The 15964-nt window shown below is 45.7% G+C and overlaps 1 protein-coding gene across 14 annotated transcripts in view; it reads right to left on the reverse strand.

The window, feature by feature from the left end:
• mask (multiple ankyrin repeats single KH domain) overlaps positions 1 to 15964 on the reverse strand; it is a 214186-nt gene that overhangs the window by 69532 nt on the left and 128690 nt on the right. For 13 of the 14 annotated variants that reach the window (XM_075684659.1, XM_075684624.1, XM_075684584.1 and 10 more), the window contains one exon: positions 4693 to 4803. The exons of the other annotated variant lie outside the window; for it this stretch is intronic. In XM_075684659.1, coding sequence (XP_075540774.1) covers positions 4693 to 4803 — 111 coding nt within the window. The remainder of the gene's footprint in view (positions 1 to 4692; positions 4804 to 15964) is intronic. 14 annotated transcript variants of the gene reach the window in all.

Below are 15964 nucleotides of genomic sequence, written 5' to 3' on the forward strand. Positions count from 1 at the left end.
TGCACTTGTCAGCGGAGTCGAAGCCGCCTCCCACCCTCCTGCGCTGCCTTCCCGCTTTCCTCCATATATTGTGTGAAAAATTGAGCCGCGATTGTCAGTTCCCCTTGCGCCCAGTCGCAAAGTGTGCAGTTGCTGCCGGAGCACAATGCTGTCTGCTCCGATGCCCTTCTACCTGCCCGAGTGCCGCAGTGCGTCCACTGCGGATGCTGTATGACACGAAAAGTATTGATGAACTGGGGCCATAGCGACTAGCCCTAGCACGAGGTTGACCCCCGGGCGTCTTTAGGGGCAAAGCTCAACTCCCTGTGCAGTCGCCAGCAAGTGATCTCAACCGAAGAATGTTTACACCCTGCACACAAGTACTGTGACCTTTAGAAGCGGGGTATCTCTAGCAGTGCACGGCAGCAACAAAACAGTTACCGAGAAGAAAAGTCAATAACTCGTGTGCAGATGCACCAGAATTGGTGGTATTTCCATGAAGTAGTAGCTTGCAATGTCAATGCCATTTTGGGAACGAGCGCTCACCACTTCGACTATGCCCAGACTCCAGAGGTGCTTTAACCTTTTAAGGGTCGAATTTTTTTCTAAGAACCTTGCCTCTCCTTGCGGTCAATTCTTTTTATTGCAGTTTCCAGTAGTAGGAAATAATTTTAAACTCCTGAATACAGCAAAAAATTATTCCAAGCAATGTTTTGTATTAGAAACATTTGAATTGTAATAATAGTATACATACAAATATGGTACACAGTAGGATGTCCAGCAAAAATGTCTAGTACTATTTATGGCTATCAATTTTTCAGAAAAGAGCCTTTCATGCACACACAGTATGCAGACAAAGAAAAGTACTCAGAAAAATGGAGGGGGAAAAATGACATCTGGTATCTTTTCAGAGTATGAGATGTCTTGATGCAGGGCTCAACGTAGAGTGCCTTGTTGCAAGCAACGCACATGAATTATGCGTCCTTTTTTTTGTCTGAAGCGCTTACTTTTGTTCGCACACATACCACCTGCGCTGCATGTGGCTGGCTGCCTGGGGCGCATGTTTGTGGGAACTTCAAAAAAAATGTCCAGCAGTCAGTTGCAGAATGTTTTCTCCGCAGAGTTGTCCGCAAGCGGTCCTCTCGGTGTGTGGTGCTGCTCAATCTGCTGCCTTGCGACACGACACGCCTTCTGAATTGTGCAAGTTTCATTGTTGACGCAGTACTCTCGTGGTACAAGGCAAAAAGTGTTCAGGAGAGCCATGTTGAGAAGGTGGAAGAAAATCTTGTTCCACTTGAGAGTGTCTAATGCTATCACTAAAGCTGAGCTATGTGTCAACCTTATCAACGAGACCCACTTTCTTGTTAGATTCCATCACACATGCAGGCTTCTTTGTTGATCTTGTTGTCCCTTGTTGATCTTGTCAGTCTTTCACAGCTCAGGTCCATGCAACGGAGTCTTGTCACACCACTTGCGTGCCATCAATGTGTTGGTGTGAAAACTTTCAAGTTAACGTTTCTTTCTGTTCTGATTCACGGTTCTGCAAGCATTGGTCTTTCTGCTTTGCAAAATTTAATAACACTGCACTGGTGTACCAATTGCCTCTAAATACAAATAGACGATGACCTTTGTCTAGGAAATCAGCTAGAATGTCAGCAACAATGAAGCCTGATATACCTAATTCTTTGTTGATGGTCACTTCTGCAGAGGCCCCATGCAGGTTAAGAATCTCAACGCGTATTCGGTCTTCACGTCACACATCACAAAAATGCATCATTGGCACCTCCAAGGCATCAATGACTCAACGTAAATATCTTGGTAGGGAAGACGAAGACTGGACAATTTGTTCTTAATGTCTTTTACAATCATCCAATTGCTCTCAGGCGATCCGCTGTGTCTGTTACAGAGCTTTAGCGCAGGACTCGCAGAGACAAAAACGGTTGACTGAGAAAATCTGCCAGAAGAACGGAGTGTCCAGCGTGGACTAAACCGACGAATAATCTCTCAATGTAATCTTCTGGACTAGGCCCATCAGTACTACTCCTAAAAAACAGTAAAGTTCAGCAACATCAAACGTCCTCCCAAGGTCTGAGGTGCGATCCACAGGGGAGGCGAGGTATGGATGACTTCTCACGTGCGTACTTGTTTGTTTCGCTCATTACAAGTCAACCTATGTCTCCATCAAAGAAGAGCTTGAAGTACTCCACTTCGTTAGCGTCTGGTGGTAGCACATAGTCAGCAACATGGCCACTTTCGGAGGAGTCAAAAGAGAACAACTGGCGAAGAGACCCCTTTGCTCCATCTAGCATCGTCATGCCATGCCTGCTTGTTCTGGCCATATCGCACTCGAGTGTGACCTGCTCGGTGGAAATTACTCATCCAATGATGAGCTATCATCCGCTGATTCTGGCTCAATACTTGGTTTGTACTCAGAGTCAAAAGAAGATATGCTTGAGGGGTTACTGGAAGAGGCAATTCGTGCAGCCATACAAAAATCATGACTTCACACATCCCATTGTACAGGAATACGCAAACCCCTACCAAAAGGAAAAGCTTATTACTTTAAAAAAAAAAAATCTCTGAACTAAAGTTACGCAAGGCTATATCTAAGCTAATGGAAACACGATTGCGGCGACCGTAAAAAATGATGGCATCTCCTTTATGCATGCGTTGGAGGTAGCAAACAAGTCGTGCACAATCGTGTGAGCAAACACTCGGAGGTTAACAAATCGAGTTGTGTGACCCGGCGAGCGAAAACGCAATTTCAAACGAGTTTGCGCGACTACATAGAGATGGCAGCACCTCACAAACACAGGCAGGGGTGTTAAATGCACCTGAACTATCAAACATAACATATCCAACATAAGCCATATATGTATGTCAAAAACTCTTAAAGAGTTAAAAATCACGGTGTGGTAGAAAATTGGAGCAGAAAAGTGAAACTAAAGAAATAGTTTCGAATTGATGCATTAGATGATGCTAGCTGTACCAAAGTGCTTGAAGAGCAGCAAAATACAATATTTCAGGCATCAATAGCATGTTATAGATAAATATAGGCGTGGGCAGGAAAGTGTTAAGTAGACCTTATTTCTCTCTTAAAGGGGCCCTGAACCACTTCTTATCGAAGTGGAGAAAGGCATTTGAAGTAAAAATATGCTATTTTAGGCTGTTTCAGAAATACTTTGCTGCAAAAAGTACTTCTATACATTCACCAGAAGCGGAGTTATTGGCAATCAAGCATGGCCTCCACTGTGCTCCTGTTCCTTCTTCAATGCCTTGCACAACGAAGGCTACAGCGCAGAGGGGCGTGACCACAACGCTCCGCTTTCTAAATGTCACTGTGGCATGCAGTTCAAATTTAATTTGGATGTTAACATAGATGCCACGGCTGCCGCTTTTGGTGCCTACGACACGCTAAACATAAGACACATGGGGTTGTTTTTAACAAGCCGCAGTGTGCTTAGCCAGTGGACTCATGGCGGTACCCCGCGGTATTTACACCATGTAGCTGACCGCAGCTTGATATCAGCTATCGGCCAATAGCAGCCGTCTAAGGGAATGACAAAATAGTGCGTCTGATGATGAACTGTTCAGAAGAGTGTTTGAGAGGAAGGTGACTTCGTTATCTGCTTGCGAGCTCCATGCACTGCGTATGACGGGAAAACTTGGTTTAGATGTTCACAGCAAGCACCGTATGCTACCCCTGGTGTGGTTCAGGGCCCCTTTCCCTTTGTAAAGGGTAAGGAAATATGTAGGTGTTAAAGACCAATGAACGCTGCCGCTTCATCTACATGCGATGGTTCTTGTGGAAAAAGGGACTATTACATCAGGACAAAAAGTATGGAACTGAAGCACCTAGTACAATGAAGTTTTCGATTTCTCCTCCGCTAATGCGTTTTGTGATGGGAGGCACGCCAGATGTCAGCTTCATGCCTGGGAGGTTGAGGGAGGCGAAAGAAAGTTGTTGGCTCATTCAAAAATGCCAATAAAGGTGACCAGAAGTGAAAATTTCTAGAATCTCACTGTATCCACAATGGCTTGTGGGCACAATGACCTATCCTGCCGGCAATCCGGCATGCACTCCTGGTGTACCCTGCACAGGGAGTGAAATGTCCTGTGTAAATTGCACTAACAGTCGCTTTTGTATATATACCATACATAGTGGAATCCTGTTAATTTGAACATACTGCGCCATTGACCATGGTCTCATGAGCGTGAACTCACGCTGTGGCACCTCCAATCAAGCAGTGCAGCTGGGCACCGGCTACTCCTCCTGTCTCCCGTTGCAAGTATCATACTTTGGTGCACCAAAAATTCAAAAATTTAACAGTAAAGTAATGCAGCGCTGCAAGTATGAACTCCATTCAATGAGCTTTCTTTAATTGGAATAAATTTCAGGCCCCTTGGAGTTTGTATTCAAGAGATTTGACTGTAGTTTCTATTTACTTTTCTTCTAATTTTATTTCCCTATTCCTTTCCCTGCACCCCCTTTCTGGCTATTGTTCAGGTGTCAGCCGTGGCTGGTGCGGCCAGCAGAATTCTCTTCCGATCTTCCGAAAGCTAGAAATAATAGTAACTTTTTCCACAAACAGGCGTGAGCTGACAGCGATGCCAGCGGGTATGTGCATGTGCGAGAAAAAACCATGGTTCTACTAATGCAACGCGAAAAGAAAAGAAACAGGACGCCTCACAGAGACGGCGGCACACACACACCCCGCAACATGCTTTTCGTTCAAAGGTCGTGTCTCGTTTCTGTGCAACCGTTCTGCGTTGGAGACTAACGAGGCAATCTCACTGGACCTTGAGCTTCTGTCACTGGCTCGTCTACATGGAAGAAAAAAAAATTAGGAGAAAGCATGACGTCTAGCAACGTTGAGAGGACGTTTTTACTACTAAGGTATGCGCAAAGGCCCGAAAAGTCTAGGATGGACACCAAGATGTTGAAACTGCAAAATGATAAGGCACGTTAACAAGGGCTCACAAGACAAGGAACGGCATAACACTTCTTGCAAATAATGGCCATGTGCGCTATTTGTGCGTTCTTGCTAACTACTTACAGCAGAACCCCGTTGATATGGTGTTCAAGAAACTGCAAAAAGAAAATGTACAGACGGGAGAACATAACAGTGAGGAAGGCTCCAAATTGCTACAGTAATGCCGGAAACAGCTCTAAACAGCTGCCGGTACACTTATTAGGCGTCTCGGGTCCCATACTGTGATGGGAGACAGTGCGTGCATGTCTGTATAATTAAAGGGCACATACTATGTTTTGCAACAGTGGCTCCGTCTTAATATGCTTCACCGCATCACATGGCTGTATCATGGCGAAGCTGACATTAGGTTACCGGCAAAAAGCACAACTGCGCAGGGAAATGCTTATCAGGACTGACAATCGCATACTTTCTGCATTTCGTGTAGGGGCCACGGGTGGGGCTGGTCAGGTTTAAATGCAAATATGCATTTATCTTTTTGAAGCAACATGCAAGAGTGAATTTACCTTTGGAAAGCTAAATATGTGACCACCGCACCATAAGATTCGGGAACATTATAGAATGCTGACATATCAAATGGAAACATAATACATAAAAGTCAATAGGCTTTACATTTGGACTGCAAAAATGCAATGTAGCAGCCTTGAAAATGCAATAGTAAGGAATGTATCAATGGGGTTTTACTGCACTAGTTCACTGCACTTCAATAGAGCCAGAGTAACTCAAGACGACTACAGGCAATATGACATGGGTCTCGCTTGTCTAAGGTGTACTACTCTGTTTTTAAAGTTTGGTTCAAGTTACATGAAACCTTCTGTATATACCAAATATGGTCTCTACTTTAACTAAAATGGTCTGTAAATATAGCACAGTAAGCTTTACATGCAACAATGAGGCATTCAGGATAAAAATGACCAAACTAGTTTCATTATTTTTAATAGAATGGATTTCCCTGTGCATAAAACGCAACTATCCCACTTCTACCATCAATACTTGGAACATGCGCTGCACGTTCAGGGTGCACTAAGCAAGGAACAAAGAAATGTTTGAGGAACCGGGGCATGTCAACATGACTCGAGCCCTATGACATGCGGGACTAGACCAAAGTTGAGACGTCCATAGGTTTCTTTTAATGTGCACAATCATTCCAGTATCACTGTGTCATGGAATACGTGAAACACAATTACGAAATTACAACTACACAATTTGTTGTTTTGATTGCACAGCATAGCAACAAAGGTCTGCACTTGTAAGCAAATTATGTCTATGAAATTAACACTTTCGTGACCATGCCTATCCCCATCGAAAGCATGTTATCGATGGTTACAAATTCAAATTTTGGCACTTTCCAAACGCTTCTAGACAGCTAGTGCCACCTAATGGGTTAAAGAGAAACTATTTGATCAGTTTCGTTTTTGTGTTTCTCTTTTCCAAGGCGCGGGGATTTTTAAAGTGCCGTCGTAGTTGGGGTGACAAGCGCTGGTAGCGTCGAAGATGGCATCGACGTTGCGTGTCGCTGCTCCACAGAAACGGCCAATGTCAACAGATTCCCATGCATCTGAGCTTGGATTTCTGGATGATGGCAGTAGCACAGACTTGGAAGACGACTCCAATTCATCATACTTTAGTCCGGACAGTGAAAATGCATCAAACCAACCTGAACGTCAAGAGGCACCCACTGGTGATTTAGTTTTCATCTTGGACAGTTTCATCGCTAAGTATATGCGGCATATTCTAAAGGTCACAGTTCTTATCTGCAGGGTATTAATGTCATTCGGGCGTGACTGAAAGACAAAAATTAAAGGCCCGCGGCCGAGTAAGCAGTGGAGTTTTGTGCATAAACATGGCTGGTAGTGGACCTGGCATCGTGCTCTGGAGTGCAGTGCAGTGGTTAAAGGGCACGGTGGCTCACTAGGGCTAATGTTTTCCTATCTATCCTACATACAGAGCTTATATTTGCAGGATTAGTGCATATGGCCCTTGTGTTCCAAATGAATATTTCGAATTTTTCTTAAGACTTATCTTGTGCCAAGCAGCATTAATGTTTTCATCAATTTCTTTTTCATTTTTGTTACAATTTTCTCGTTTAATAATTTTTTTTTCATACTATTTTTAACACAGTAGAGCCTTGTTGATACGTTCCCGTTCACACACATTTTCCCGGCACCAACGTTCGCAATCGAGAACACACAAAAATGACCCAATAGTTATGCTCTTTCTTTACCGGTTCATATGTTCCCAGAAAACAAGATTTTTCTGCACTAACATTCAGTATGTTGCCTAACTGCGATCATATGGTACGTTTTCCAGTTGCTAAATCCCGTGTAAACAAGAAAATGCGCGAGGCGCGCGCGATCGAGAACAGTGGGTCTCTCCGATTTTTGGAGTTCTGGCAGCCCATGGGCAGCCAGATGGCAGCCAGCTAGTTCCGGTCCTGATAGGAAGTCACGTGGGCTGGGATCCAAAGACAACCCGAACCTGCCCAAAGTTTGCAAAGTCAAATGCCGGGACAGCTGGCCAAATGTAAACATGCCACCGGGATGGCATGGCATGGCTTGCTACCTGCATGCTACCAGCAGTGGGCGAAGCAACCCAAGAAAAAGATGCTCTGGCTGGCTCTGGTAGCCCGCAGGTAGCCAGAAGTGGAAAATCGAAGAAGCCCAGTATATAGCTGCCCGCCACAGCAGCTTCACCGCAATACTCGCCCGCCCGCCTCACGCTAAAACGCCAGTGTGCACTCAGTTTCTAATTTCGGTACCAGCAAATCTTCTCAGGGGTCGTCGCATGCGGCATTCATGGATATCACCATTCTATTGCGATAAGCATCTTATGTGTTTCACAGTGCGTGGTGCCGTCTAAAGTGTAGCGCATGCTTTTCATAAACGATAACTAAAACGCGCTGCCGTTGCCTGCTGCAGACCATGATAGTATACATTTTCCGGCCACTAGATCCCATGTGAACAAGAAAAGCCGCGAGGTGCACACGACCGAGAGCAGTATACAGTTGCCCGTATCGTGAAAACGATGGCGTGGACAGTTTCTTATTCCAGTACCAACAAATCTTCGCCCGGGTTGTCACACGCCTTATTCATAGCTATCGCTGCCAGACCTATTGCGACAAGCATCTTCACTTATATGTTTTAAAGCGCGTGGCGTGTAGCACCATTGGTATACCGTACTGTATGTTTTCAGTAGTCTATAACCGAAACGCGCCCCCGTTCTCTGCTGCAGGCTGCATCCAACGTCGCCCACCAGCTCGATTTCACTTCTGTTTCCTGTCGCCCATGCAATAGGAAAACAACAAAATGCGTCTCGGGCCCCGGAACACCACCAGCTCTGTGAGCATCGGCGTCTCGTGCCACAACAATCTGCACGGCGCTTTGCATTACGCAGATGTCAACAATAGTTGAGTCTGTCAAACTTTTTTAGTTACTTCGGATCGTAGGTTTTCCTGGTTAGTATGTTTACTCTCAAGGTTTTCTTCTAAAACGTATGAACGAGGTTCTACTGTAAATACCGTATTTACTCGAATCAAGGCCGGTTCCGATTCTAAGCTGACCCCCGACTGTCCGAAGCCAGAAAAAATTTTAAAAACTTACCTCGAATGCAGGCCGAACCAAAAAAGTGAGGACAGCGTTCACAAAATGATAACAGCACTTATTTAATATGAACGTGTCGAGCTCACTCTACATCGTCAACACCGTTAGCCTACACGTATGCTTGCGGATGCGCACAAGCTCGCGCAGTGTGGCATCGCAAGCGTCGAAACGCGGCACGATCTCAGTAAACAACTCCTCTCTGTTATTGGGTGCTTGTCTTCCTTATTGCTGTGATCTCCTCGTTGCAGCACACACAAAGGCATCTCCTATTCCCTCTTCTGATGACGGACGTTTTTCTCATCGATGCTATGGCTCTGCGGCGAGCACAACTTTTCGTTTGAAAGCGGCACTGTAGTGTGCCATTACGGTAATGCCACGCCGCACACCAACAGATCCAGCCCCGATACAACACAGGCCACAGCGACATCGCTCGTATACTTCAGTTGGCTACTGACCTGGCTAGTAGCGGCTACGATACTGAATTTTTTAGACGGCGCTAGCTATGGACCATATTTATCATTTTAAGTTACAAACTGGCGCATTTTTTAAAAATCCTCGAATCTAAGCCCACCCTATAGTTTTGTAGATTATTATTTGGAAAGAACTATCAGCCTAGATTTGAACAAATACGGTATGTTGTTTCAAATTATTACCACTGGAAGGATAATTGCTTTCTCCACAATTGGATACCATACACTTTAACATCAGGCATTTTCTGTGACAGGAAAATAAATATTTCTTAGACCACCTGAAAACTATCAATTTTTCCCACAGTCACGAAAGTGTTGAGTGCAATTAATACTATATATTTTTGAAGTGGTACTGCCAGCAGCTATGCTAAACAATGCACAAATAGAAGTTGTCCGAGGGTTGCTTTTTATCCGGCATCCTCCTTGCGCAAGCTCCCTTCCACACACTGGTACGAGGAATACTGAACTGTAGCACAAACGGCACAAAGCAAAAAGACTGTACAATAGCAGTACATTAGAAAAATTAAACAAAAGTACGAGAATAGCGAACGATGAAACTGACAGCATCGGCCACCAACCATAATTGAATCCATCGCTATGGCTGTAGCGTTGATCTCCACGAAGATCACAAAGCTGGCGTGCTTTACTCTGTTTCAACATAACCTGGCAAAAAGCGAAGGATGCGGGACCTCCACACTTTACACTGAAGAGAGCCATCTGCTTCTACAAATTTTTCTTCCAATACTTTTTTTTTCAGGGCAAGTAGTGTGCATTTCATATAAAAAATTTTCTGCTTATGCTTACAATGACAAATCAAGTGCAGCAAGCACAAAAAACATAGAATACAACAGAAAAGCTGCTAAATGGTTCATGAGAGAAGCCAAAATACATGCTTAACGGATTGACGTCAACAAATGTTTCAATAAGAAACAAAGAATAGTGTGTGTAGAAATGTTCGTTTAATACCCCTGTCACACGGGCACCCGCGAACTCCATTGAGCATGGAACTCCCTAATGGAGATTCACGGCAATGGAGTTGCAGCCGTGCTATGTGGCACGCACAGTGCGAGCTTTCGACGGGTGCTGCATGGGAAATAAACGGTGCTGTTGTGCTTATTTCCGCGTGCAACTGTTCACATACACAGTCGCCATTAAAGTAATTTATGCTATCTAATCTAATAAAATTACAACGAGAAAGTTTGCTGTATGTGATCGCAAGACTTTTGTTTTCCAAGCATAGTTGAAAGCGATGCTGGCCCCACTGTGCTCTTGCTTTCATGCGTGGGCACACGGGTCACTTTGACTGGTGCACTTCGAGCTGTGATTCTGTGCTGTGTACAGTCGCCGACCGTTTATTTGGACCTCACGGGGACTGCGAAAATGTCCGAATAAACAGGTGTCCGAAAAAGCAGATTGCAGATTAAGAAAAAAAAAACGAAATCCTTTATTTCCACGCACTTATTCGGGCTCGGCAGTAGGCTTGAAGAAATCGTGAATGCGCTGTTGCATGCTGTTCTGTTTACGCGCAATCAGAGAAGCCTTAATCTCGGAGAAGGTCGTACGGTCACTATAGGCGGCTGAAAGCACAGTCAATGCTTGTACACACTCCGCATGCGACGACAGCGTAGCACATGGTGCGTCATCTTCAGACTCGGAGTCGTCGTCCAGCAGCGCAGCAGAAACCTGACAAATGATCTCGCTGTCTTCGAGTTCTGCACATGTCAGTACAGCAGTATTCGCACCTGTGAAACTATCAAATGAGACGGTGTCTGGAATCGCAATGCAACCACTGCGCAGGTCTCGGCAGAACATTTGCGGCGTCAGTAGGGAGCACATTGGAAGGCGACAAATCCTGGGCCTCCCGGCACCCGCCTGCCGGCATTCCCCAATGCAATATCTGCGCGGGCACTGTCGGCGCCATCGCGATGTTTCAATGATGTCTCCATATGGCGCGTTGCATCACCGCAACCTCGACACAGCACACAAAGCAAACATCACCACGCCGTCACACTGACACCAGTCGCACAAACAAAAAACGCAGCGTCGTGAACGAAGAAACAAATCAGCTGCTGGATTGTCTTGACATGGCTTACTAAGCTGAGACCGGAACTGCTGTAGCTACGAAACAGGCAGAAACGATGATGAGCAAGGATTTGCAGTAGCGCCACTTGGTGGGGCAGCAAGGAGGCTCCGTTCAAAACAAAAATGGCGTTCAGCAAGTCGAACCATGCACCGGTCAGAGTCGGTGCGTGGTGCTCTCGATCTAGTTGGCTCAAGGAGTGTCCGAAAAATCAGACGAGAGGTTGCAAGGTGTCAGAACTTTCGGCAGTTGTTATACATTATGGTCTATGGAGAGAATGGTGGTGCTGCGAAGCAGACCAAATAATCGGGCACGTCCAAATTTCCGGAGTCTGAAAAGTCAGTTGGCGACTGTAATCGTGCACAAACTTGTGTTTGCGGTGTGCTCAACTGCTTCCAGGTGATGACAAATCGGATAAACAAACGAAATGGCGGAACATTTCCCCACGGTGCATGGCGAAGCACTGGTGCAGAAGGTACAGGCACAACTATTACAACTAGTAGAGTTACAACTATTTTATTAGCGTGGTTTGCGCAGCTGTAGCTATCTGGGAACGAGATTACTCCATCCGGCAGTAATGGTCGTTGACGAACTCCCTTCGCCAAAATCTCCATTTAACTACCTTGACACAAGGGAGGCAGTGTGACATGGAGCACAACTCTGTTGATGTAAAGACAAACGAGTTAAATGGTGTTTACGGGTGCCTGTATGACAGGGGTATTAGTTATAACAGCAATGTATGACTATTGTCTTTTTGGTGTTTAAGATTTTGCCCTCTTCTCACTCAGAATAAGTTTGTAGGCTGAAAACACATGCTTAACATCGACGGTAGTGAATACAGTGAAATCTCGTTGATACGATTCGGCTAAATACGTTTTTCGGCATAATACGTTTTTTTTTAGTTCCCGGCCGATGCCCTATAGAGGTAAATGCATTTTTGTACGGCTAATACGATCGTATTTCCACGTCGGTTTGGATAATACGATCCCGGAAACGTCTTCTGTATGATGATAACATCAGAGCCAGTCCTTTGAAGCGGGTGGGCAGAGCTACTGAAATTAACATCGAGCGAAACGACAGGCACGGCGGACTAAAGACGCGGCGACGCGCGCTTTGTATGCTCGAGGCTTGGCCTGGCTCGGCTCGGCTAGAGTCCGGCCGTGCTTCTGCACAGCGCCTGCAGCAGTGTGGCGGCCTCTGGGAGCAATTTTCGCAAGCTCGCACACCAAACGCACCGAAGCTTTTTAGCGCCATCTATCCTAAGACATAGTACTCACGGTAAAATCACATGACCAAGAAGCAGTGATTGGCGCATGCATTGACGATGCTGTAGTACAGTGGCTAGAATAGGATTCTAGCCACTGTAGCTGTAGGCTTTGTTGGCTTTGTGCTTGCCATTTCTCGTTGCCATTTTGGTGTTTCGAGCGTTCAGCTTGCACTTCGCCCTTATCGTTTCTTCTGTTTTGGTTCCGCGTTTCACCCGTGCGCTTCACCATGTCTAGAAAGCGTAAAGCGTTATCGCTGAAAGAAAAACTCGACGTCCTAGCAAAAGTCGACGAAAATCCGCAGAAGAAACGTGTCGACCTGGCACGCGAACTTTGTTTGCCTGTCTCCACGCTGAACACGATCGTCGGCAAGCGAGAAGAAATTCAGAAGAACATTCAAGTCTTCGGCGCCGGCGTGAAGCAAACAAGGGGCGCCCAGCATGGCAAGATGGAAGAGGTTCTTCTGGCATGGTTCAGAGAAGTAAGGGCGGCGGGCGTGAACGTGGACGGGACAGTTGTTCGCGAGAGAGCTGATGAGATAGCACTCTCGTTGGGCATCGAAGATTTTAAAGCTTCGGGCGGGTGGCTCCATCGTTTTAAAACACGGCATGGCCTGTCGTATAAAACCGTTTCCGGCGAAGGGAAGTCTGCCGACCAAGATCAGGTCTCCAACTGGCTTTCGACTCTGCCGGCGGTGATTGCTCAGTACCAGCCAAGGGACGTGTTCAACGCAGATGAAGCTGGGTTGTTCATCAATCTTCAGCCCGAGAAAAGTCTCAGCATAAAAGGTGAGACGTGTCAAGGCGGAAAAAAAAGCAAAGAAAGAGTCACCGTATTGTTGTGCTGCAACGCTGATGGAACCGAGAAGCTCAAGCCTACTGTCATTGGAAAATACTGGAAGCCACGCTGCTTTTCGCGTAACCCACGCCTTCCTGTCATTTATAAAGCGAATAAGAAGGCATGGATGACCGGAGCCCTTTTCACAGAGTTCCTCACATTTCTTGATGCCCGGATGCGTGCCGCGAACCGTAGAATTCTTCTGGTTCTCGACAATTGTGCCGCGCACCCTGTCGATACTTCGTGGCTGCAAAACGTAAAAGTAATTTTCCTGCCGCCCAACTGCACCAGCCACTTGCAGCCCCTAGATGCAGGAATCATTAGAAACATGAAATTTCACTTTAGGAGCTTGTCGATCAGACGCTTTTTGGCCAAGATTGACCGGAAAGATGCCAGCTTGAAGGTGGATCTTCTTGATGCCATCCATTTTCTGGCGATGTCATGGGATCGCGTCAAACCTGACACCATCGCCAACTGCTTCAAGAAGTGTGGCTTTTTTTGTGCACCTGGCGATACTGAGGAAAATGGAGATGACGGCGCAGAGATTGACATCCCGGACTGGGGTGACCTCAATGTCGACGCGTCTCCGGAAGAGTTTGTATCGGCGGACGACCAACTGGCGACATGTGAATTGCGCACCGTCCAAGACATCATTGCAGATGTTACCGCTGAAGAGGAGAGCGACGACGATGACAACCAAGACGCCGGAGATTGCAGCAGCGATCGTCGGCCATTAAATACTGACGGTGCTCTCGAAGCTTTGGACGGGCTTCGTGGCTTTGTCGCGTCTGCGGAGCTCAGCGAGGAAACTGCTACTCGTTTTTACGAGTTCCAGAAAAGCTTGCTGCAGGACCTCGAAAAGCAAAAAGTGCAGCGCAAAGTGACGGATTATTTTAAAGTGCTTTAATAAAAGCAAGTTCTGTGCCAAGTATGTATTATTCGCGATCTTTTGAAGTCCGTTTTGGATAATACGATTTTTGGATAATACGTTTTTATTTTCGGTGCCCGTGAGAATCGTATCAACGAGATTCCACTGTAGTGTGTTTTTGTATCTCCATCTGTTTCATGGCTTTCATCATTCTGGAGTGTTTGTTCGCCTGTAAGAAAGTAAAATTTCTTTGAGCAGAAAGAAATTCACGTTTATTGTGTAAGACAAACTGCAGCTTTGCACAAACTTTTTAAATAGCTGCTGCCGCACACATGGGATTAATTAAATTTGAGTTATGGTGCGGTAGCTCTGACTGTGTCACAACTTGTGAATAGAACTCTTAAGTGCTTTTTGTATATTGCTATGACTTAATTCTTTGTAAAGTGTTTCCCTTCTTATCACATGTTGGATCACAGGGGTATATGCATTTCCTTACATACAGTAGAAACTCGTTTATATGTTTTGGAAAAAATGTGACATAAAACATACTAACTGGGAAAACGTTACATCCAAGTCACTAAAAAATTTGGCAGACTTAACTGTAGTTCACATATGTAATGCGAAGCATTCCGCAAATCGTTGCAGTAGGAGAAGCCAACATTAGCCGAGCTAGCGGTGCCCTAGCGGCCCCAGACGTGTCGTTATTGTGGCTTCGGAAAGCTCACGTTTGTGCACCTCGAATTGAGCCTGCGTCAGCAGTTTCTTGAGGTCGGGTATTTTGGCAGAAGCTTCAACGTACCCACTCAGCAAAGATTGCACAAGATGATTCCTATCCAACTGGTGGGGCTCGAGCGGCCCGAAGCGCACATTGTCGTTTTTTCTATTACGTAGTGTAAGACGGCAGGAAATCGAAATGGCATCTAGCTGGTAGGCGATGCCCGACGATGCTGCCAGATCAAAACCGCACTTCGCGCCGCCTGCAGCTTGGGTTATTGGGTTATTGGGCTTGGGTTATTGCCTATTAAAGGCGTGCAGTACACTTTCAATGGCTATCACCACACATGTTGTGAAACAGATAGGTGAAGATGCTTATCACAACAGCGTTGGTGGTGATAGTTGTGAATATGACAGGAAACGACTCGCAAGGAGACTTGCTGGTACTGGAAGAGGGAAGTGAGTGTGTGATGCTGTTTTCCCATGACACAGGCGCCTCAGGAGAGTACTGCGAAGAAGCTGCCGTGGCGGGCGCTTACTGCTTTTGATCACTCGTCTCGCACCTTTTTCTTGTTCACATGGGATCTAGCAGGCAGAAACTTATCATACGATTGCAGTTTCGCAATGTACTAAATTTTGGTGCCACAAGACTGCTTTCAGGGAACGTAGTAACCTGTAAAAATGAAGTGTGACTGTATTTGGTCGCCTTTTGTGTTCTCAATCACGAACATTGGCGCCAGGTAATTGTACGAAACAAGATTACAATGAAGGCGTCAAACAAAACAACGGACGAAGGAAGGCAACACGGGACAACAACGTAGCGACTACGCGGTTCCGTGTTGCCTTTCTTCGTCCGTTGTTTTATTTGGCGCCTTCGTTTTAATCATGTATAACCAACTTGCTCAGTACGAAACAAGATAGTACCAACGAAGTTCTACTGTATCAAGTTGATTTTGACATGTGCCTTTTTTTACCCCAGCAAATTGGGCAGAAGATTGCTTGCACGGTGCTATCAGATGCAAAACCAAGTTCTTGGGCAACTACATGGAAGGAGGTAAAAGCTGCTATCAAAACTAACTGCAAAGGAAATATATCATTTTGAAATACACTTTGCAAATGCACATCCCCCAGTAATCCTTTGTACCACAAATATCGTGAAAA

This window comes from Dermacentor variabilis, chromosome 1 (assembly GCF_050947875.1).
Source record: "Dermacentor variabilis isolate Ectoservices chromosome 1, ASM5094787v1, whole genome shotgun sequence".
Taxonomy (NCBI): domain Eukaryota; kingdom Metazoa; phylum Arthropoda; class Arachnida; order Ixodida; family Ixodidae; genus Dermacentor; species Dermacentor variabilis.